This window comes from Ursus americanus, chromosome 1 (genome assembly GCF_024610735.1).
Source record: "Ursus americanus isolate L20-20 chromosome 1, mUrsAme1.1.p, whole genome shotgun sequence".
NCBI classification, from domain to species: domain Eukaryota; kingdom Metazoa; phylum Chordata; class Mammalia; order Carnivora; family Ursidae; genus Ursus; species Ursus americanus.
The window spans coordinates 45,410,357-45,436,399 of NC_142127.1; the positions used below are offsets into that span (position 1 = coordinate 45,410,357).

A 26,043-nucleotide genomic window follows, 5' to 3' on the forward strand; every position below is an offset into this window, starting at 1 on the left:
ACTTGAAAAGGATGTATTTACTGCTGTTTTAAGATGGAATGTTCTATTAGACCCATCTTGTCCAATCCTGTTTCATTGTTGATTTTCATTTGGATGATCTATCCGTTGATGTAAGTGGGGTGTTAACGTCCCCTACTATTATTGTATTAGTATCAATTCCTTCGTTTATGTTGTTATTAGCTGCTTTATATAGTTGGGTGCTCCCATGTTGGGTGTATAAATATTTACAATTGTTATGTATTCTTACTGGATTGCTGCCTTTATGATTATATAGTGGCTTTTTGTCTTTCTTGTTACTGTCTATTTTGAGGTCTATTTTATCCAATATAAGTATTGATACCCTGGCTTTCTTTTCACTTCCATTTGTTTAATAAATGCTTTTTCTTCCTTTCAGTTTCAATCAGCATTTGTCATTAGGACTGAAATTAGCCTCTTGTAGGCACCATATAGCTGGATGTTGTTGTTTTTTTTTTTTAATCCATTCTATCATCTTACATCTTTTGGTTGGAGCATTTAGTCCATTTACATTCAAAGTAATTCTTTTTTTTTTTTTTAAGAATTTATTTATTTATTTATTTATTTATTTATTTATTTATTTATTTGACAGAGAGAGACAGCCAGCAAGAGAGGGAACACAAGCAGGGGGAGCGGGAGAGGAAGAAGCAGGCTTCTAGTGGAGGAGCCTGATGTGGGGCTCGATCCCAGACCGCAGGGATCACGCCCTGAGCTGAAGGCAGACGCTTAACGACTGCACTACCCAGGCGCCCCTAAAGTAATTCTTGATACTTATGTATTTATTGGAATTTTGTTATTTGTTTTATAGTTGTCTTTATAGTTTTTCTTTCTTCCTTCTCTTGTTCTTTTTTCTCGTGCTTTGCTGGCTTTCTTTAGTGATGTAGTTGGATTTCTTTTTCTTTATTTTTTGCATATTTACTATCACTTTTTGATTTGTGGTTACCTTTAGATTTACTTATAACACATTCTGCATATAGCTGTCTATATTAAGTTGATGGTCACCTAAGTATGAACCCATCCTTTACCCCTCGCCTGCCTCCCATGTTTTCATAAATGGTGTCATAATTTACATCCTTTTATTTTGTGAATCCCTTGACTGATTTTTGTAGATATACTTAATTTAACTGCTTTTGTGGTTCCTACTTTCCTTACTTCTTCTTATAGTCTTTCCACTCATAGAGTACCCTTTAACATTTCTTAGAGGGCTGGTTGAATAGAGATGAGTTCCTTTATTGTTTGTCTGTCTGGGAAACTCCTTAGCTTTCCTTCTATTCTGCATGATAGCCTTTCTGGAAATAGTATTCTTGGTTGCAGGTTTTTATTTTTTCAGAACTTTTAATATATCATGCCACTCTTATTATTTTTTCTCTCTTGTTCAGCTTGATTGCTTTCCATTACTCTATACTGTAGGTGGCTGATCTATTCTTCTGCTTCCTCTAGTCTATTATTTATTCCATCTAATGTATTTTTAATTTCATTTACTGAGTTCTTCATCTCTGATTGGTTGTTTTTTGTTTTCTTTATCTTTGTTGAGGGTCTCATTGAGGCCCTCTATTCTTTTCTCAAGTCCAGCGAGTATCTTTATGACCATTTCTTTAAATTCTTTATTAGTCATATTACTTATCCCCCCCCCCTTTTTTTTTACCTCTCTTGGTGTGATTTTTTGTCCTGTTCTTTCTTTTGGGACATATTCCTCTGTCTCCTCATTTTGTTTAAGTATCTGTTTCTGCTTTTGTGTTAGGAAAGTCAGCAATGTCTCCTGCTCTTGAAAGTAGTGGCCTCATGAAGAAGAGGTCCTTTAGTGCCCTGCAGTGCAATGTCCTCTGCTCACCAGAACCTCATGCTTCAGGAGTGTCTCATTTGTGTGTTTTGTGCACCTTACCCTTGTTGCTGAACCACTTTTGCCTTTAGTCCAGTCATCTGCAGTGACTTTCTTTGCCTGTTGTGGGCAGGGTTTGGTACCTGTGGTGTTAGTAGGTCAATTTCAAGCCACCTTGGGCTTTAGTTGAGTCAGACCATGTTTGCCAGAGATGTGGTAGCATGAAACTACAAGCACTTTTTTTTGTTTTGTTCTCTGAGAAGCTCTCATTGGTGGGTGGGGCCTGCAGTCAGACCTGATGTCTGCCCCCAGCTCATTGCTGGGATTGCAGCAGGACTGGTTAGTGTGGTTATCTTCCCCTCTCTCTGGGGCAGGAGTTATTTTGGTGTGGTGTTGCCTTCTGTTGGGGCTGCTTGCCTGTTGCCAGGTTTGAGGTACCCCTATGGATGGGCTCTGGCCAAGGGTATATTGGAGGGTTCAGGACTTCAGGAGAACATGGGGGTATGCGATGCTAACAAGATCTGTGCTGGTTGCTGTGGGAGGGGACCTGCTGATGCCTGGAAAGACTCTTGTGGAGGCCCACAGGTTTGAGGGGACAGATCCACAGAAGTGCATGGAGGTAGGGTGTGCTGTTAGCAAGCTAGGTGGTGAGTTTGGGCACTGCAGTGGTTCCCACAGGTATCTGTGTATCTAGGCTGGGGTGGGGGAGGGAAATGGTGATTGCTAGCTCTTTTGTTCTTGGAGAAGACTCCCAAGATTTCTGCGCCTCCATTGCACACTCAGAGATTAGTAAACAAACCTCCCTTCCATATAGACCAAGTATTTTTAAAACTGTTGCTTCTATGCTGTATCTCAATGGGCCTCTTTGTTGTGCTGCCTTATTAAAGGCAGGAGCTCAGCTTCCTATTACCCTCTCAGCTCTCCCAGAGCCAACCCAACTGATATAAGCCCTACTGATTATAAGAACTCTTGAAGTTGGACCTCTCTTGTTTTCAAAGCCAAATATTACAGAGACTTGTCACCCCTGTGCAGTTCTCCCATGCCTGGGGTGCCTGGTGTGAGGGTCTCTTTCTTTCCCCTTTCTGCATCTATGACATCCTTCCCTCCAGGGGATAGTCTTAGGGTTTCGTTTGTCTCCTGTCCACTTCTCTCCACCCTCCCTATCCTCTTTCATGTAGCCTTTTCTCTACATCTAGCTGTGGAGAGTCTGTTCTCCCAGTGTTCAGGTCGTTTCTGGGTTATTTGCATTGATATGGGTGTGTTACCTAGGTGTATCTGTGGAGGGAGGAGAGCTTAGGGTTCCTCCTACTCTGCCATCTTCTCTAGAAGTTCCAACATAGTCACTTTAATAGATATTCAAGAATAAAGCCCCACCCTGCCCCACACACCCAATATAGAAATGTATAGATCACTGTGAGATTTTTGAATTTGTAATCCTGATATCAAGCAGAGCACAAAAATATAGTGATTTGAGAACATGGGCTCTCGAGATAGATTCCAATCCTGATACCACCATTATTTGCTATCTATGACTCTAATCAAATTACCTTATTTCTCTCAGGCTTAATTTTCACATTGACATAGGCTTAAAATGAAACAATATGAAGTCTTTACCATAATATAAGTTCTATGCATTTTACCTGTTATCACATTTGGGCTCATTTATTAAAGTATGATCAAAGATACAGTATCATTATTCTTCTGGTCATTTCAACTTATGTAGATTTATGTTAGTACCATTAAAATCTTAATGCCTGAAGCATTTGGGGTCCCTAAAATACTGTACTATAGAATTTACAGAAAATGTAAGTGGTTGGGAGTCTAGAAGGAATCGTGTTTTCCTATGATAATTTCATCCATAGAATATTTTCTCTCAGTGAATCTCCACAAAGAATCTTTAAGATCTGCCAAAAAGCAAAACAAAATGAAACAGAACACAGATAGTCTTTTGAGATTCTCACAGCACTTCCCTAGAAGAGGTGATGGTTTTCTCCAGAAAGATTCCTTTGCTTAGTATTTATTTTCTTTAGAAAATGGTGTACTATGACAGGTACCTTTATACTTGAGCTAAAATCAGACATTACTCAATATCACTGTATGAGTTATTTGAGTACTAAGAATATAAATAATCACTTCTTTTACCAGTGAAAACCTTAGTTCCTATTGGACTTTCTCACTATAGTTGACCCTTGAACAACCCTGGTATGAACTGTGTAGGTCCACTTATATGCTAATTTTTTACAGTATAGTACTTAATGTATTTTCTCTTCCCTATGATTTTACGAACATTTTCTTTTCTCTAGCTTACTTTAAGAATACAGTATATCATACACCTAACATACAAAATATGTTATTTGACCATTATTGGTAAGGCTTTTGGTCAACAATAGGCTATTAGTAGTTGAGTGTTTGGTGACTCAAAAGTTATATAAAGACTTTCATCTGCATCGGGGTCAGCACCCCTAACCTTTGTATTGTTCAAGAGTCAATGGTATTTATTTCATTTGATGCCAAATCTTCAGTCCCATCAACTATAAAACATGAATAAGTGATCTGGTCAAAGTTATATGGGTTGAAAATGAAAGACTCAAAGCCTAATCTCTGTTTATATTTACAAAAACCTTGGCTGTAGTTATCCTACTGAATGGAATAGGTGACTGCTCCTTATAAGCCAATGGAAAGCCTGTGTATCAAGTAGTGAAGCATTGTACACCTTCTGTAATTATTTCAACAATATTTTTCTATTTAACAAGTCATCTGATATAATCTTACTGACAGAAGATAAAAATGGCATAATGGGAATAGTAAAATTTAAGGGTCAGAAAGTGGATATGAAATTAGATTTTCCCTTTCCTCAGTTGTGTAAGCACTTGCTAAATGTCTTCAATGGGCAAAGGCTGTGCCAGGCACTAAGGTCATAAAGATGAAGAATAGGAACATGTCCTCTGCCCTAAGGGAGCTCATAGTTTGGTAAGGGAAGCAGGCACATAATCAGATCATTTTAATACAACATGGTAATTGCTATGATAGAGGCATGGCCTGAGAGCTAGGGGAGCCCAGCAGGAATGATATTTGCCCCATGTAGGGACTTGAAGAAAGTTTCTGAGAGGAAATGATGCTGGAATTAAGCTCAAGTCTGAATAAATGTAGGCCAGGATGAAGAAAGATAGGAAGAGTGTTTCTGTATTAACCAATTTATGTAAGCATAAAACTGATGATGCATTTAGGGAAAAAATGTATACTGCCAGAATACAAAGGACAAAGCAGTGGGCCTGGGGGGATGGGAGTAGAAAAGTAGGCAGGGTTAAGCAGTTAAACATCTTTTGTGCCAAACTTTTGTACCCAGTTGTGACAATGATGTTCTTGTAGGGCAAGAATGAGAACTTTGAAATAATTACAGCCAAAGAATATCAAAGTTACACCTTTGGCTTATAGTAATCACTCTAGCCACAGTGCAAAGAACATATTTAAAGGTTTCAAGTCTAGAAGAAGGGAGGCCAGTTGGTGGTGGTGGCAGCAGTGAGGGGGGCATAACTGATTAGTACTTATGAGTACAAATGAATGAATGAACAAAAAAGTATAAATGGGGAGGAGATACAGAGATACAGAGGAATGTCAAAAAATATAATTAAATACTCCTGCAAAGAGGAGAAAATGAATTTTCTTCTCTTTGACTGTGAGCTAGACTTAGTGACTAATTTCTAAAGAAGAAAGTGTGACAAGAGAAAAATAACGGGTAGTGGGTAAACCTGGCAGATATGACCTTAGCCAAGTTTTCAAGGTTAACATCACCACATAAAAGTCACATTAACATCAGATACTCTCTGATGTGATGAGAAAGGCCCTTCACTTCTGTGGTATTCTTATCCCAAACCAATTACTCCATTCTCATCATGAGAAAATAAGATATACATTCAAATGAAAGACACTTTACAGAATATCTAACCAGTGCTCTTTAGAACTGTCAAGGTTATAAAAACCAGGAAAGACTGAAAAACCATAACAGACAGGAGTCTATAACAAGGACAAAATGGAATTTGAATCTTGGAATCCTGGAAGAGATGTAAAAAGTGTAAAAAGTGGTGAAATCCAGATAAGTCTTTAGAGAATTACTATTCCAAATCCAAATAAGTCTCTACGTTAGAGAATTACTACTGTAATAATGCTGATTTCTTAGTTTTGTATATTATGTGAAGCTTGATGAGGTTTTTTTGTTTTTTTTTTTTTAACTTTGTTGCTTTGTAACTGAATCAAATTCTCTTATATTTTGAAAGAGAGGATGTTGTTGCTTTCTGTGGTCAGCAGGCTATGTCATCCATGGATGCCTTGGAATAAGCACGGTTCTAATAATGACTTCCTCTGGCATACATTATTTCTATAACTTTACAGAATGCAGAAGAAAAAATTTAGAAGAAGTTTTACAGTTTCAGAGAAATTCTAAGAAAATTAGTAGTAGTCTATTTGCTATAGAGATGGTTTTATAATTAAAGTAGCACATTGCCTTGAGGAAGTTCAAAGCATTTTGCCAATGTGGTTGAGAACACAGCTACTATCAACAAAATAGTCATCATAGAAACGAAGCTTTGGGTTTCATATAGATATTAATATGTCTTACATCTATCAAGAGTGGTAACATTACAAAGCAATTCCTAACCAAGGAGGGTAAAGTGATTAGATTATTTCTTCATTTTGTGTGCTTTCATTCTCTCAACAAAAATGTTTTGAGTGTCGGGTATGTTTCAAGCACCATGTTAAGTTTTCATGATCACAATCAGAATATACTCAATGGTCTGTTCTGTCTTGATCAAACACAAAATTCTCCTTGGATGCACCTACAATCAACAGAGGCTAGTGTGGTCACACTCTTGTGTCTCAGCTTCAAAAATCTGCTTAGAAAGTTTACTCCAAAGAAGCACTCTGTTTTGTTTGCTGCTCAGTGGTACTTCGGAGTAAATCCAAAGCGTATGTGAGACATACATGAATAATAATTTAGAATTAATTTATTTTACATGACCCTCATTTTCTGAAACATGGCTTCCTCTACATCCCGAATGGTACATAATTAATAATTTAGAGTTAAATAGAACATTGACTCTGCATAAAATGAAGATAAAGTTGGTTCTCTTGAGTAGAGTAGCTAAGAGGTATCATCTGCTATTGATTGCTTCTAAAATATTAAGGGATGCTATTCCCAGAATACATGAATAAACTTAGGCAAAGGATAGAATCATTTTTCCTTACAAAAATAACTGTTTCCTAAGTTGTTGCATGCACTGAGGGAAAAACCTAAACCTTTCAATTTAAAGGCATGATTTTTCAGTTTCTTATTCTTGGTCATGCCTGTTTATACCCACTTGTGAAGAAAATTGTTATTGAAACATTGCATGAATGAGAAAGGACATGAAATAATTATTTGTTAAAGGATCGTTTTTCCTGTTCATTGATTTTGTACATAGAGAGAGTAGAATCAAAGAACCAAACCTGATCATAGAATGCTAGTACTCTAAAGGACTCAAACATCACCTAGGCCAATTCTCTGATATCAGATTGAGGATACTAAGTTAAATTATAGTTAGTTACTGGCTAAGGACAACCAAGTAAACATTGATGAAGTCAGAAGTGGACTACATTATATCTAAGAATTCATTTTAGTAAAAAAAAAAAAGTCTGAAAAATGTGTTTATCCTATTAAGTAACTGTAGCCTGTGACACCATCAGGATTACTAAAAACATAAAATATCCTAATCAATTGTATTTTAGGGGATAGTTAAAAAAAATAAATTGGAATGCATATGGATATATTTTTTTCCAAAAATATATATAGTAATTAATCAACAGATGATAAATGAATAGATAGGTTAATAGACATATTCATACATATATGTATAGAATTAGGTAAATAATTACACTATAGATATTATCTCTTTTTAGGAATCAAATTCCTTCAAAATGAAATTAGTATTCTGCTCTATTTAAAATACCTATAGCATTTAAGTTGCACTTAGAAAAGACCATCTGAAAATAACAATTGTAAAGTAAGTTAAAAATAAAATTTCACTTTACTATTTTTCCTATAAGCCTTTAGCTTAAAAGAACAAGACTGACATACCTGTGTTGGAACTCTGTTTTTATAGCTATCTTCTCTTGTGATTTAAGTGCATCGAACAGGTTTAGCATGTAAAAGAGGGATGAAAAGGCCAGAATAATACGGAATAGATTATAAACATAAATAATTTCATATAAACATGAAGGAAGAACAAATATTTTTTAACTTTTTTTTTTTTTTAAGTAATCTCTGTGTGCAACATGGGGCTTGAATTCACAATCCTGAGATCAAGAGTGGCATGCTCCATCAACTGAGCCAGCCAGGTGCCCCAAGAACAAATATTTTAACATTGAATACTATTTAACTTTTTATAGTAAAGATGAAAATATTTGTAGCTCCAGTATTGTGAAAGTTGATAGTAAGCTTTCTTTAGAGATTGTTTTTGTTATTTTCATTCTTCAAGTAGGAAATCTCTGGAGAAAGTTAATAATCTAGCACTTTACTTAATTTTTTAAGTTTTTATCTAAATTCCAGTTAGTTAACATACAGTATAATATTAGTTTCAGGTGTACAATATAGTAATTCAACACCATATAACACCCAGTGGTCATCACTACAAGTGCACTCCTTAATCCTTATCACATATTTCACCCATCCCCTCCACCCACCTTCCCTCTGGTAACCATCAATTTGTTCTCTATAGTTAAGAGTCTGTTTCTTTGTTTGCCTCTTTCTCTTTTTCTCCCCTTTGTTTGTTTTGTTTCTTAAATTCCACATATGAGTGCAATAATATGGTATTTGTCTTTCTCTGACTGACTTATTTCACTTAGCATAATATATTCTAGCTCTATCCATATCACTACAAATAACAAGATTTCATTTTTATGGCTGAGTAATATTCCAGTGTGTGTGTGTGTGTGTGTGTGTGTGTGTGTGTGTGTATCTCACATCTTCTCTATCCATTCATCAGTTGATAGATATCTATCTATCTAAGAATTCATTTTAGGAAAAAAAAATGGGCTGTTTCCATAATTTGGCTATTCATTTCTGTCTGTTTCCATAATGCTGCAATAAACATCAGAGAGCATATATCCCTTTGAATTAGTATTTTTGTATTCTTTGGGTAAATACCTAGTAGTGCAATTACTGGATTGTAGGGTAGTTTTATTCTTAACTGTTTGAGGAACCTCCATACTATTTTCCAGAGTGGCTGCACCTAGCGTGCATTCCTACCAGCAGTGCAAGAGGGTTCCCCTTTCTTCACATCCTCACCAACACCTGTTTCTTGTGTTATTTTGGCCATTCTGACAGGTGTGAGGCGATATCTCATTATGATTTGTATTTCCCTGATGATCAGTGATGTTCAGCATTGTTTCATGTGTGTATTGGCCATCTGGATGTCTTTTTTGGAAAAACTGTCTTCTGCCTGTTTTTTTTTTTTTTTATTATTTTGAGTGCTAACCCTTTATCAGATATGTCATTTGCAAATATCATCTCCCATTCCATAGACTGCCTTTTAGTTTTGTTGATTGTTTCCTTCACTGTGCAGAAGATTTTTATTTTGATGAAGTCCCAGTAGTTTGTTTTTCCTTTGTTTCCCTTGCCTCAGGAGACCTATCTAGGAAGAAGTTGCTATGACTGATGATGTCGAAGAGGTTACTGCCTGTGCTCTCTTCTAGGATTTTTACAGTCTCACAATTTAGGTCTTTAACCCATCTTGAATTTATTTTTTTATATGGTGTTTCATTTTCTTGGATGTTGCTGTCCAGTTTTCCCAACACTATTTGTTAAAGAGACTGTCTTTTTCCCATTGGATAGTCTTTCCTGCTTTGTTGAAGATTAATTGATTATATAGTGGGTTCATTTCTGGGTTTTCTATTCTGTGCCATTCATTTATGTGTCTCATCAAGTATTTAAAGAAGCGCTAATACCTATTCTTCTCAAACTAGTCCAAAAAATAGAAAAGGAAAAAAATTTCCAAATACATTCTGTAAGGCCAACATACCCTGATACCAAAACCAGATAAAGACTCCACTAAAAAAGAGAAATACAGACCCATATTCCAATGAACATGGATGTAAAAATTCTCAATACTAGCAAACCAAATCCAATAATACATTAAAAAATCATTTACCACAGTCAAGTGGGATTTATTCCTGCATTGCAATCGATGTGATACACCACATTAACAAAAGAAAGGATAAGAGGTTTATGATCATTTCAATAGACACAGAAAAAGCATTTGACAATCACAATATTCATTCATGATAAAAATCCTTAAAAAGGTAGGTTTAGAGGGAACATACCTCAGCATCATAAAGACCACCTATGAAAAACCCACAGCTATAACGTCATCGTCAGTGGGGGAAACCTGAGAACTTTTCCTCTATAGTCAGGAACAAGAGAGAGATGGCCACTCTCACCACTATTATTTAACATAGTACTGAAGTCCTAGCCACAGCAATCAGACAACATAAGGAATAGGAGGCATCCAAATCAGCAAGGAAGAAATAAAACTTTCACTATTTGCAGATGACATGGTACACTATGTAGAAAACCTGAGAGACTCCACCAAAAAAAGTGCTAGAACTGATAAACAAATTCAGTAAAGTCGCAGGATGCAAAATCAATGTACAGGGATCTGTTGCGTTTCTATACATCAATAATGAAGCAGCAGAAAGAGAAATTAAGGAATCCATCCCCTTGGTAATTGTACTAAAAACAGTAAGATACCTATGAATAAGCCTAACCAAAGAGGTGAAAGACCTCTACTCTGAAAACTGTAAAGCACTGCTGGAAGAAATTGAAGATGGCATAAACAAATGGAAAAATATTCCATGCTCATGGATTGGAAGAACAAATATTGTTTAAATGTCTATACTACCCAAAACTGTCTACACATTTAATGCAACCTCTATCAAAATACCAACAGCATTTTTTTTACAGAGCTATAAAAAACAGCCCTAAAATTAGGATGGAACCACAAAAGACCCTGAATAGCCAAAGCAACCTTGAAAAAGAAAAACAAAGCTGGAGACATCACAATTTGAGACTTCAAGTTATACTACAAAGCTGTAGTGATCAAAACAATATGGAACTAGCACAAAAATAGACACGTAATCTAGTAATTTAAAAGAATTTCTGTAGCTCGCACCTCAGAGCGGAAATTTCTACTGCTCTTCTTTGGCCATATATGACAACCTTCCCTGAGACTCAGGGTACAGTGTGCCATTTTCCCAGCCTCTCTTTCTTCTCCCAGAAAACTCATTTGCTCTTTCTTAAACTCTTTCTGATGAGGGTCAATTTTAAAAAATTGGAAAAAGCATTTTTCAGATGAAAATATTCTAGAATATCTAGAAGAAGATATGGAAGCTAAAATATTGGTGATTCCACCTCAGTTGAGTAGAGTGCTCAGGGGCCTGAACTCAGGTAAGAGGCTATTGACCTTTTGTTGTATTGTTTATCAACTCTCTGGGGCCTGGAAGTGAAGGGAGCATTTGATAAACTCTAGTGAGCAAAGAGTTATTAACAAAACAAAAGAAGGGGAGGAAATCACTGGGGAATCACTGTATTCCTTTTGATACATCTAGTACAGTTTAGTACACAGCTTCCATATAAAACGTGATTGTATCATCTCTCAGGAAATGCTGGAGAAAATCTTTGATTAAGATAGAGCAATATATCAAAAAGCCGCTATTGATTATCTTTCATAAAATATTTGCACTGCTTCACAAATATCATTGTGGCAGGACGAAATGCACTGAACCTCTGATTTCACATAGGCCTCTGGGCTCAGTGGTCACCCAGATATTGGTTTCTTACACCATTCTCCAAGGAAAAGAACCAGAACTCCTTGGAGACCTGGCTGACTCTAGGATTAGGGCAGGGAAATACAAATGAGCCTGGAGCATTTTGTTTTAAAGAAAAACAAAACAAAAGTGTCACTGATGGGGGTAGTCAGAGAGGCACAAGAGCCAGCAAAAAATGGCCCCATGGCTAAATATAGAACAAATTGAGCAACTAAATAATGTTTAATTATAACCCAACATACAGAGTGAATGAGTCCATACTTAATAAATGGGGAGAAGAATTTCTTATGCAGAATTCCAAATAATTTATGCATATAACTTCTAGTTCTTAAATATAATTGTGCATGTCTTTTCCAAAAAGGATAGTATAGAAAGGGGGAAAAAGAGTAACTTTACAAGTGGAGAATTCTGACAATCACTACCTCAGCCAAGTGATCAAGGTCAATATCAACAGTCATAAATCATATTGATTGCTTGTATTCTTGATAAGATGTAATGTAAATGTCATTTTGCCTCTCTGATCTTTCTCCTCAAAACCCATGACCCTAGCCTAATCATGAGAAAAACATCCTACAGTACTTGACCAGTACACCTCAAAACTGTTAAGGTCATCAAAAATAAGAAAATCTGAGAAATTGTCGCAGCCAAGAGGAGACCAGCAAGACATGACATGTAAATGTGGTATCCTGGGTGGAATCCTGGAATAGAAAAAGGACATTGGTAAAAATTATGGAAATTTGAATAAACCATGTACTTTAGTTAATAATAATGTACCAACCTTGGTGCATTAACTATAAGAAGAGTACCGTACTAATATTAAGATGTTTATAATAGCAGAAACTAGGTACAAAGGCATACAGATGCTGTCTGTACGATTTTATCTCTCTCTTTTTTCGGTAAATCTAAAAGTGTTTTTAAGAAACTGTCTTTGAGGGGCACCTGGGTGGCTCAGTTGGTTAAGCCTCTGAATCTTGTTTTTGGCTTAGGTCTGATCTCATGGGTCATGGGATGGACGCCCAGGTTGGGCTCCATGCTCAGCGGGCAGTCCACTTGAAGATTCTCTCCCTCTGCCCCTCCCCCCACTCACACAGGTGTGTGGCAGGTGTTCTCTCTCTCCCTCAAATAAATAAGTCTTTAAAAAAATAAATAAAAATAAAAACCTGTCTTTGATTAAAGAAAAAAAAAAAAAACAGCTTCCTGAGGTAGTCTACAGTAAAAAGATGGATATATGTGAGCCAATAGATAAGTAAAAGCTCAGAAAAAGACACTTAGAAATTGCAAAAGATGCATGGAAGAAAAATGTTTATATCCTGAATTATATGTGTTGACAGGATTTTCCGTATTTATTTTATATTTACTCCCCGTTTCCAGTATGTTTAGATGCAAATTTTGAGTGGAAAGCTGGTATTGGATTAAATCAAAGTTTCAGGCCTTGGAACAGCACAAGCTTTTATACATTATTGAATTCATCTGGTACTCAGTTTTCTGAGCGAGTAAAGTAGTCCATTTATGAAATCATCCCTAACTCTAATATTTTATATTCTAAATTGCTTGATAAGTATTCTTCATAGTTTGAAAAAATTACCTTTTGATATGAATCTGGTAACATAATTTGGACACATCATATATAAACATGTCCTTTAACTCCTTTTCAAGCTCCCTTGTTGTTATATTTCTTTATAGGTTACAATATTCCAACATTAAAATAAACATTAGTGTAAAATATGGTTCACAAAGTAGTGAAACTTAATGTGATGCTGTAGTAGAAAATAAGGTTTTGCTTAATGAAGAAATAAAAAAACCAAAATACACGTTATAGGGATGTCAGTGAAAATTAGAAGTGGCTAAATACAGAATCAGTTTACATATATTCACTCCAAGCTGCGAGTGCAAAAAGTAATGTTTGACTGAAAATTTTTACTGCAGTGAGTCTTAATGCCAAAGTATAAGGGACCACCCATTATATTCACATGGGATACATACCAAGATATTTGTGAATTCCCAGATCAATAATGTAATTTTAAGACAATTTTCCCCTTAACATTCAATAATATATAATTGATCATTCTAAGTGATGTTTTTGTCTTTGATAATTTCCATTGCACACTAATAAATGCATTTAAAACTAATATTTTACTGAAATTCCATACCATGTGACAATCATTGTTTCCTTAATAACATTAACTTAGAACTCAACGGAATCTGTCAAATTAAAGTAGTGATAACAAATGAAGCAGTACCGTTTGGGGAATAAAATGTACTTTGTCTGACAATGATCAGGACATGTTTTGTTTAATAGGATGAAGTCAGTTTACAGCAATTGAGAAAGTTCCTCCAGATATTTTTGTGGCTCTCAGCAAAAACCTCACCAAAATTCAAATGTTAAAAAAAAAAAAAGGGGGATATAGAGATATTTGTAAATGATAGGCTCTTTCTTAAGCAGCATCATAAATTCAGTTCTTACAGGATCATGTGTAGTTTTGAATCTTTCTGCTTATCCTTCTTTTCCCAATCTCCTGGACACTTATTCTGGATATGGACTTGACCCTCCTTCCCACGGTGCTTTTACGAGTACCACACTCATGGACTTCCTGAAGGCCTTGTCCATCATCATGTTGAATCTCATCATGTGTACGCTGCATAATACTACAGCTCAAATATTGCTTCTGATCAAGAACCAATTTTTAAAATTAACTATATTAAGTTTTAGTTTGTATACCATAAAACACATACATTTTAAATGTATACTTCAATGAGTTTAGACAAATGCATATGTTTTTTTAACCACTACCACAGTTAACATCTAGACCACTTTCTTCATTCCCAAAAGCCCCCACTTGTCTTTCTCAAACCCCCATTGTCTACCATGCCCCTAGGCAAATACTGCTCTGCTTTCTATGACTATATATTGCATTTGCCTTCTCTAGAGTTGCGTATAAATGGAATCATACAGTATATAGTGTTTTGCTTCTTGCTTTTTACATTTAGCATAATGGGTTTTTTGAGATTCACCCACATTGTGAAATGTGTCAGTAACTCATTAGTTCATGTTGCTGAGTGGGATTCCATTGTGTAGATACCCCGCAATTTATTCATCCATTCTCCAGCTGACAAATAATTAGGTTGTTTCCAGTGGTTTTCGCTCTTATGAACAAAACTGCAGTGAACATTTTCGTGCATTTTGTAGATATGTTTTTTTTTTCCTCTTATGTAATACATAGACTTGGCATTGCTAGATTAAAGATAAGGCCACGTTTAATTTACCAAAAACTGCCAAAACTTTTTCCACAAAGTGGTGGTAGCCATTTTTACATTTCCACACATAAGGCAAGGCAAGGTCTGGTTGTTATGAATTTTCATCAATAATTGATTTTGTCAATGTTTTTGTTATTAGCCAGTCTAGTAGATACAAGATAATATTTCTTGTTATTTGACAATCCCCTAATGACTGATGATAGTGAGCATCTTTTCATGTGCTTATTGGCTATTCTTAAATCTTTTGTGAAGTATGTATTCATTTGCCCGTTTTAAAAAGTGGGTTGTTAGCCTACAATTGTAAGAGTTCTTCATATGTTCTGGATGGAGTTCCATTGACAGATATATGTTTTGTAAATTTTCTCCCAACCTATGGCTTGTATTCTCATTTTAGTAATGATGTCTTTCAGAGAACAGAGTTTTAATTTTTATGATAATTTTATCTTTTTATGGCTTTTGCTTTGTATCCAAGAAATGTTTATCTACTCTACGGTTGCAAAGATCTCATGTTTCTTATACAAAATACATTTTATAATTATAGCTTTCACGTTAGAAGTATCTACTTTAAGTTATTGTTTACAGTGAGAAATAAGGAGTAGAATTTCACTTCTTTTTCACATGAATATCCAGTTGTTCTAGCACCTTTTATTGAAAATAGTTTCTTTTCCTTGTTGAATTATTCTGCATCTTTGCCAAAAATTAACTTATTTTATAGACATAGGGTATTTCTGAATTTTCTTTTCCTTTTCATATATCTATATGTCTTTTTGTCAAAGCCATACTATCTTGATTTCTATAGCTTTATAGTAAGCTTTGAAATTCAAATTCTTTAAAAAAAATGGTTTGGCTGTTCTAGATTCTTTGCATGTCCATACATATTTTAGAATTAAGTTGTCCGTTTCTTCAGAATAATCTGGTATGGTTTTGATTGAGACTTTGTTTTAATTAATTTGAAAGCAGAATAAGTGGGATAAGGTGCTCACAGCCATGGGATTCATTGACCTCACCATGTCTTCATCATGCAGGAACAGTAGAGTGACAGAATGGTGAAATGGCTACTGCATATTCCATTATGTAAGAGCTGGACAATGACAAACCTTAATGCTTGTGTGGTGCTATATGAATTTTAACATGTGCCCTGTATAAATGTAGGAAGACATATTTGTCCCATGGCCAGAAGAAAGCATATATCCTGGAAATAGTGGGGAAGTTGTGAATACTAGTTTCCAAGCTATGCTTTTATGGGAGCTATGCTTTTATGGGAGCTATGCTTTTATGAAAGACAAAAATATAACCAAATTGAATTGGAAATTGAGGCTTCCATATGGACACATTAAATACTTTCTAATCCTGAACCAATAACAAATAGAGACTACTGTACTGCCGGGGACGATGAATCCCAGCCATCAAGGGGGATTATGGTTTCTGCTCTACAACAGGCACAAGGAAGAGTATGTCTAGAATCAAGGGATTCTTTCAAGCAAGTATTATTGTTTTTATCTCCAGTGTAATTGTTAGTGGAGAGCTATTGCAATCTCATATAGGCAGGTGCACAGTCATCGCAGACACGATGAGTGAATATTCTGTTCACCTAGTAAATGAGAACCATTAATAGTTTTATTCATACTGAGAAAAGGAACATAGCATGGGTAGTGGCAGAGGGAAGGCATTTGTAAGGTGTTAATGGTGACATTGGTTATTTACAAAAACAAGAACAGTAGTAGCTGAACGTATCTATCACTAACTGATCATCTATCCATCATCTCTCTCCCTCTCCTTCCTTCCTTCAATAGTTTATACAAGGTGTTATACTGGTGTTTAAGTTACATAATATCATTGGATAATTGTGACTGATCAAGAAGTAAGTACCAGCTAAAAATGGATGGAATTATTTATGAAACTTCTTTTTCCCATTTTTTATCCCCATTTGTATGATGAATGGTAGCACCCTGTTGTGCTATGGTAATTTAGATATAGACAGAAATGTGTGTATGGACACTCAGAAGCTACACTGGTAGAAAAGACTAGATAGATATTTTCAGTTGATGCTCAGTACCATCTTTACCTTTCTAAGATTTTCTGTCAGCCACAGGGATTTCTAGTAGTATTACATTTCTATAATTCTCATGAAGAAATGTTCAACCAGTTAAAGTCAGTGGCAAAATATTTGGAAGACAAAAATGTACCCATTATTTTCTGGTGGCAACTGTGGACAGATTTTTGGGCCAAGGCAAGTGGCAAGACAGATTTCTTTCCAAGACACCCAATTTAGTGCTGCAAAAAGCTGAGATCATTTATGGTGACATCCTTCTGTTCTCTATATTTACAGATTTCCTAAAGGCTAGAAGTGGCCTCAATGACCTTTGTTTCTCAACCCTTCCAATTACTCTATAAATCTTACATAGATATCCTTAGGTAAAGAAGTGACAGAAATAGAGCATGATGTGGGCTTTTGAGGTACTGATAATGTTGTGTTTTTAAATCTGGATCATGTGACATGAGTAGGTTCCTACTAAGAAAATTCATTGAGCTGTAAAATTATATATATTTTATGGATGCACATTATACTTCAACTAAATATTTTTAGTGACAATTTTTGTTCAAAAGATGTAGAATAGCTTCTATTGTTCTGGCTAATCCCTGACTTACATACAAATACAAATCAATAAATGAGAGCTACTATTGTTGCAGATCTCATCAGTCAGCCTTTCCATATCAATTTAACCATGTTTGCCACCTATTTTCTATAAAACGTGACGAGCTTTACTTTGTTTTCTGTGTAAATAAGTCAACTGGAGGAGATTTGCAATTTCCTCCTTCTTCAGTGCCCTTAATGGAATTGTTCACCATTTCTGACTTTTTTATTTTATTTTTAGTGGTCATTACATAGTTATCAAATTTTTACTCTCTCCAGCATGAGTTCATATTAATATTGAGATCTTTATCCTGATTTTTCTGGTGGAAATAAATACACAATATATCTCATATACTATGAAATAACTTCTAATACCTTCATTGGAAAGAGGGCTAAATAATATCAAAGGTATATAAAATGAATATTCAGATACAAAAAACAGCAGACTTTAAGGTCCAGGATGTTCTTCGTGATGAGTCAAGTTTCTGGGAAAGAAGACATTTCTTTTTTCAAGGAATTTCTGCAACTCTATAAGGAGTTGAACCATGATCCAAACTTTTTATTAAATGGCTAGCATTAATGTCGGAGGTTCTTATTCTTGCTTCTTCATTTGTAGGGTTTATAAAAACAGTAGAGGCAGCCTGGCTCAATCACTGATTGAGCAGCATTGACTATCCTATGAAGTAGTTTAGTCAATCAGCTCCTGCTCATTGATGTTTTGTGTTTTCTCCTCCTTGGAAGCGCATGTTTATGATGTCATTTTCTTCCGTTATAAGCCTATGTTGTCTGTACTGTAAACATTCTTTAGCTTATAAATCTCCTCCTCCATATTCTTGTTCAGCTTGAGAGGAACATTTCTGCAATAACATCATCAGCAGAAGTGATCCAATCTGTAACTTTAACTTACAAAAGAAAACTTGTTCTTAACATTTTCAGAGAAAACTTTAGTTACCCTGAAGTCAATCAGTTATAAAACTACTGCCTTTTCCTCTCTTTCTTAACCAAAAATTTTATGTGAATCAGTATTCAATTAAATCATCTTTTTTTTTCCATGTTTCTGAAAAGAGTTGATTATATTTTCCATTTTGTCTAAACATTTTGCCCTCATGTCTGGAGCCCTGGCTTTAACCATTTCTGTCTCTCACCTTTTCTCTTTTTTCTTAGAGGGAATAGGAAATGGTAAGGCCAGACGACTGAGATTCACCAGCCCGGCTCCACGACTTATGAGTTGTGTGATCTTTAGCAGGCTGCTCAACCACATTCCTCATTTTCTTTATCTGGAAAATGAATATGAAGAATAGAACTTACCTTGCAAGGTTGAAGAAGGATTAAATGAATTAGATTTATCAAGTGTTAAAAAATATATGACGGATAGTAAAAGTAACATAAATGTTGTCTTGTTGAAATAAGTAAAGAAATGCCTATATATGTAAACATGCACACATGTATACATAACAGTTTAAGGCATACAGTTCATTGCTTCACATGGTCAGCCTACACGTCCATTTTGGTCATCTCGTATCTCTTTTGTCTTGAACAGTACTTGGCATGGAATTGATGTTCAAGAAAAATTAAACAGATTGAATTATATTTAAATCACAAAATTAATAATATATTCTTAGCTTTCTTCCAAATTCCTGTTTTCTAGTAGGAACATTCATTACTTTAGGCCTGTTTGCTCTCACATTTCCACAAGTAGCACTGCTAACCAATTTTTCTTAGGGACTATTTCTCACCAAGAGGCAAAGACTTATCACTTTAGTAGAGTTCACTAGATAGGCAGCATGGAATTGAGAACAACAAAGTCCTGTTGAAATGGACGTGCTATGAAGTTTGCTGGTCTCAGTTACCACTGAGAGACCTGCTCCTACTCCCTGCCCTCTGAGTGTATACAATTCCAATGTACGTTTCAAGAGAATGAATGACCTGTTCATCTATATCAAACCAGGAGTTAATTGTCATAAACACAGATGTTAAATTTGTTTACTTTAAGAGTCTACTGTAATGCTAGATTTTTAAGCTCTACTGATTTTTAATTTTGCTAACAGGGATACATGTTCATAAAGATACTAATATAGTTTTTCACACGTAACAGAAAGATAACAAAGGAAGTGTTAAAAGAATGGAAATCCTTCTGGAATTTTTTCTGTATGTTGTATTTTAATACTATGTGTATATATAACATATATGTGTATGTATGTATATTAATATATATAACGACCATTATCAGCTGATGAGTATGTTAGGAAACAGGAAGAATGAACTTTGCGTGAGGTAATAGCTTCTTGAGAAAATACACAGGCACCAAAGAAAGTTTTTAATGCTTATCTGGGTAAACCTCTAAAGAAAGAAATAATTTACTGATATGTATTTAGAATATGACATCATATATGGTTCAGGAAATACTTAATGCAGGTGGGATTACTGTCATCGAATCTACTGTCCTACTTTTTCTTGATGTGCCAAGTGTCTGGACAAGTGTCACCTTGATCCTCTATAGCAGATAGTTCTCAGTATTCATTTAAATTAAAATATAACATTTTCATCCTAGAAGTTGATTGAAAAGGAAGAAAGGACTCAGTGATTTTAATTTTTTTTAATTTTTAATTTTTTAAGTTTTTATTTATTTGGCAGAGAGAGAGACAGCCAGCGAGAGAGGGAACACAGGCAGGGGGAGTGGGAGAGGAAGAAGCAGGCTCCCAGCGGAGGAGTCTGATGTGGGGCTCGATCCCAGGACTCTGGGATCACGCCCTGAGCTGAAGGCAGATGCTTAACAACTGAGCCACCCAGGCGCCCCAGGACTCAGTGATTTTTAAGCAAGATAAATGCTTTTGTCTGACCTTCTGGCTCACTCCTCAAATCTGGATTACTGGCCTATCCTAGGCATCATCTAGATCATCAGTTTCAAAGACAGAAGCCCAGTAGGGGCATAAATCAGTTCAAATCATGTCAAGAATGCATAGCCTAAATTCCAAACCCAACCTATTTCCTAAATTTAATTATTGCTAATTCTTTTTATGAAGAGCAGGTAAAATGCAATGTTTTACACTTTGTTGCTCTTGTTAGTCTTCTGTGTAGAGGTCCCAGTATGTCATTAGGATGTTCTGATTGGACCACTGAAGGAGAACATTTTAAATATGAAGGGATAATCATCTCTCCAGAATGGCATAGCTGCCATACTTTTTAGAGGTGGAAAGACTGGGTTAAAAATTAAGTATTTTAATACTTAATTTTAACTCTAAAAACTCCATGCTGTCACACATGAAAGAATTTTTAAAATGCTTTAACTTCTATATATATTAAGGTATATACAAAAGGATGCGAAGAATTACTGAGGAAAGAAAGACCTAGATCATTAATATGATACTGTATACTCAAAATATAGGCTGGTAACAAAAGTCGCTGTTGAGTAGGGATCTCTGTATCTGGATCTTGGTTCAGTGGAGGTAACGACAGATGTGAGAAATACAGTAGGCCATGAACTTAAAAGGTTGGTGGCTGTATGTCAGCCTTGTCTTAAATACGGTTGAGAGTCCAAAGTAGTAAGCTAAGAATGGATCTTCCTCGGGACTGGATTTGAGACAAAGAGCAGGGTGGGGAATAATGATGGCACACACTTTTCTGGAAGCTGACTAGAGTTGTCACATGCTGATAATAGACAAATCTTTTAGTGCTAGTGAAACACATTTATTTCATCTATTAATTTACTCATCCACTAATTTTTTTATTTCTATTGAATACCATATCTTTCTATATATAGATCCTGAAAATACAGAGAGAAAAAAAACACATATGATTTTATAGAAGAGAATTATTGGAAATATGCAATTGGTATATGTAATAGGGAAAGAAAGATAATCATGTGCTCTGAAATACTATAATAGGTGGTAGGAATTTAGCCTAAGGAATGAGGGAAAGTTTCTTTAAGAGAGTGTCATTGAAACTGAGACCTGGAGATGGAATTATCCAGACAGTCAGGAGAAGGGCCTCCCACGTGATGAGAATAACAGGTTGAACAACTCCAGAATCAAAAAAAGGCTGGCAAGGTTGTCAGAAACAAGGGAAGTACAGGCAGGCTTCAGTGTTGTGAAAAGAGTTTTACGCAGTGAAGATAGTAAGGTAGGTCAGTCCTGAAGGACCTTGTAGATCATGGTAAAATGTGATGTTTATCCCCTATGCAAGTAAAAACCTTTTGAAGTTTTGAGAGAAAGAGTGATATGATCTGATGATATATGTTTTATTGATATCCTTCGGGTTGCTGTAAGGAAATGGATAGAAGGGAAATTAAAAGGTCAAGAGTGGAAATACAATAGCATTTGTCTAAGCTAGAGTTGAGAGTGGCAAGGATGAGGGCAGTGTTGATGAGAAGTGTTGGCAGATGGACAGATTCTGTGGTATGTCAGTATGCTGAAAGCATTAGGGAAGACCTTGGACCCGTGGGGCCAGGAATGACATAGGCTTGCTTGGCAGGCCAGACAGCTATAGCTTTGGTGACTGGTTGGAAGACAGGCATTATTAATTTAAAATCCTGCTGAGATCTAAGAAATGTTGGAAGTATATTGACCCTCCATATTGCTAACACTCACACGTGCCAAAAGAACAGCTGGGATCTGTCTAGAGCTTAAATTTATGAGTTCTAACTACAGTAAAGAGCTGAAATCATACTATTAGTAATCTAGTTACATCTTTGAATCACTGGCAAAGTAGAATTCTGTCAGCCAGTCTGGGAACCTATCCACCTATGAAGTTGTTTCTTCAGGGAATAAAATCAGTGTACATTGGAAGAAACAGGGCTCATGAAAAGTAGAAAGGTGTCAAAGAGAATCCACTCTAAGGTTGGTTAAATAGAAGATCCAAGTAGAGCTGTTCTATCAAAGATGAATGTGAACTGCAATTAAATGACTTAAAAATTCTCCAAAAACAGTTTCAATTAAAATTTTTAGGATGATACATAAGGTGTACTCCTGATTTTAAAACAAGTAAGAAACTCTTGCAAAACCAGAACTAGGTAGAAAAATTCTGAACATAATTAAGGTTTAAGCTAAGAATGAATATCAGGGGTAGGGTGAGGTTTAGGGATAAGAGATTTCCTGAAACCAATGCGAGTATATTGTTAATAGTCAAAAATATCAATTACTCTTATTAAAATCAGAACCAAAGATTTTCATGAAAATTAATTTCACCTTGCTGTATAAATATTAGGCAATGTAATAAATGTGAGAAAAAAATATTATAAAGGTGGGAATCTATTATTTTCATATATTGTATAATTGTATGTCTAAAAGTCCAAAGAAATGCCTAAAGTATTATGAAAATAAAAAGAGAAACCAGTAAAATGGTTAAAAATTAATATGACTTATATGAGCCATACATCCAAAATGTCAGTGTGCCTTTAAAAAGGTTTATTTTTATATACACATATATAAAATGTCTTATTATATATTGTTACCTAAAAATGCAAGTATATTTAATATGGTTTTGTTTTTGAAAAAAAATTGCATCATCATACAAAAAACTATTATATGTGTCCTAAAAATGTCTGGCAGAACTCATATTAAATATTTTTCTTTTTTTTTCTTTTTCTTTTTTTTTTTTTTTTGAAAGAGAGTTTTGTATTCTGTTTCAAAGAGAGAGCACACGTGCACACGTGCAGGGAGAGGGGACAAAAAAAGAGGGTGAGAGAGACCCTTAAGCAGGCTGGGCATGGAACTTGATCTCGTGACCCTGAGATCATGACCAGCACTGAAATCAAGAGTCAAATGCTTAATCGACTGAACCACCCATATTAAATGTCTTAATAGTTGCTTTCTATGAATAATGTAATAAAGAGTGGTGTGAGAAGTTGATATATCTTAGAGGTCATAAAAATAGTTTTCAAAGGAAACGTAGAAGGATAATGCTTTAATAATCAAACCACTACTAAAAAAAAATCAAAACACTACTTGTTTTACTTTTCACAGGATATTATACTTTTGACAAAAGAATATCATAAATGTTAATTACATTTTAAGTATGTTAATATTTTATAATTCAATGCAAATTAGTACGACTTGCCTGTGTTAAAAGGGTTGCTTCTTAAATGTTATATCTATTTTAAAAATTGAGATTTTCCAATACACATATTCCCAAACTAGAGAAAAGAGTTAATATTTTTGCTGAAATTACTGGTGTTTTAGACATTTAAAATACATGTGTGGGAAATGGTCAGTTCTTCTAGGGAAAAATACAAAATGATATAAAAACAAAAGAATAGTTGTCTGTCTCTCTAGGTCTTTCCATTCCTATAGCAGACTTAAAATGATACCAATTGCCTAAGAAAAAGTTAAGTTAAATGAAAATTTCTTCAATTTGCTTGTGAATAAATGACTGGAATTACTTGAAATAAATGGGTCTATATTATAATGATCTATATCAGAATATCTGCAAATTTTAGAACTGTTAAAATGCTCAAGGTCATGGTCTCAAAGTATTATGATTAATAGAAATATATATGTTCAACTAACTTGCCTTGCTTAATTGCACATAATGTAATGATGGCAATCTCCATTTTTTTTTTCTCACTTTGCTTTTTATTTCAATGCTAAATTTCATTGCACTCTTAATTCAACTGTTCTGGCTTCAGAAACAGCTAAAGGATAAAAGCCATGTATTTCTATGAAGTGAAAATATGAATTTCAATTCAGAACTCAGTATTACTTAAATTAAAAAATTTAAAAATTACCTTAGACTCTTCTTTTTTTAAAGATTTTATTTATTTATTTGACAGAGAGAGAGAGAGCAGCAGGCAGACGGAGAAGCAGGCTCCCCACTGAGCAGGGAGCCTGATGCGGAACTCAATTCCCAGACTCTGAGATCATGCCTGAGCCGAAGGCAGGCTCTTAACTGACTGAGCCACCCAGGTGTCCCTACCCTGTACTTTTGTAAATAGCATTTAAAAAAAAATTTTTAAAGTATAGTTGACACACATTGCTACATTAGTGTCAGGTGTACAACTTAGTGATTTGACAAGTTTATGCATTATGCAGCGCTCACCACAGTATAGCTAGCTATCCACCATCTGTCCTGTTATGTTGCTATTACAGTATTGTTGTCTGTTTTTCTTATGTTTTGTCTTTTATTCCTGTGACTTACTCATTCCATAACTGGAAGCCTGTATCTCCCTCTCCCTTCACCCATTTTGCCCAACACTCCATTTGCCTCCCCTCTGGCAACTGTCAGTTTGTTCTCTGTATTTATATGTTTGATTCTGCTTTTTTGTTCATTTTGTTTTGTGTTCTACTTATAACTGGAATCATATGGCATTTGTCTTTCTCTGTCTGCCTTATTTCTCTTTGCGTAATACTCTCTAGGTTCATACATGTTCTTTCAAATGACACACTCATTTTTATGACTGTATAATATTCCACGGTGTGTGTGTATAACATTTTTTCTCTATTTTGCTATTGATGGCTTCTGTGTCCTGGCTATTGTAAATAATGTTGCAATAAACACAGGGGTGCATATATCTTTCAAATTAGTGTTTTCATTTTCTTTGGGTAAATACTGAATAGTGCAATTATTACATCATATGGTATTTCCATTTTTAGATTTTTGAGGAAGCTCCATACTGATTTCCACAGTGACTACACCAATTTACATTTCCAACAACAGTGCATGAAGGTTCCTCTTTCTCCACATTCTTGCCAACACTTTTTATTTCTTGCCATTTTGATTTTAGCCATTCTGACAGGTATGATGTGGTATCTCATTGTGGCTTTGATTTACATTTCCCTCATGAAGAGTGATGTTGAGCATCTTTTCATGTGTCTGTTGACAGTCTGGATATCTTCAGGTCTCCTGCACATTTTTTAATTGGATTATTTGTTTTCTTGGTGTTGAGTTGCATTAAGTTATTTGTATATTTAGATATTAACCCCTTATTGCAGAGATCATTTGCAAATGCCTTCTCCATTCAGTAGGTTGTGTTTTTTTGTTTTGTTTATTGTTTCCTTTGCTGTGCAGAAGCTTCTTATTTTAATATAGTCCCAATAGTTTGTGTTTGCTTTTGTTCCCTTAACCTTAGGAGACTTAATGTAGAAAAATGTTGCTACAGCCAATGTCAGAGAAATTACTGTCCATGCTCCCTTCTAGGATTTTATGGTTTCAGGCCTACATTTAGGTCTTTAATCCCTTTTGAGTTTATTTTTGTGTGTGGGTGTGAGAAAGTGGTCCACTTTCATTCTTTGCATGTAGCTCTCAGTTTTCCCAGCACCTTTTATTGAAAAGACTCTCTTTTCCCCATTGTATATTCTTGCCTCTTTGTCATAGATGAATTGGCCATATAATCATGAGTTTATTTCTGGGGTTTTTATTCTGTCCCATTGATCTATATTTTTGTTTTTGTGGCAGTACCATGCTGTTTGGATTACGACAGCTTTGTGTAGTATGTCTTGAAATCTGGGACCGTGATATATCTCCAGCTTTG

At 35.2% G+C, this 26,043-nt stretch overlaps 1 protein-coding gene across 1 annotated transcript in view; it reads left to right on the plus strand.

Annotated features, from left to right (window-relative positions):
- The first annotated feature begins 2,342 nt into the window (after positions 1 to 2,342).
- LOC148110750 (uncharacterized) overlaps positions 2,343 to 26,043 on the plus strand; it is a 275,376-nt gene continuing 251,675 nt past the window's right edge. The window contains exon 1 of the mRNA XM_087863015.1: positions 2,343 to 2,453. Coding sequence (XP_087719141.1) covers positions 2,343 to 2,453 — 111 coding nt within the window. The remainder of the gene's footprint in view (positions 2,454 to 26,043) is intronic.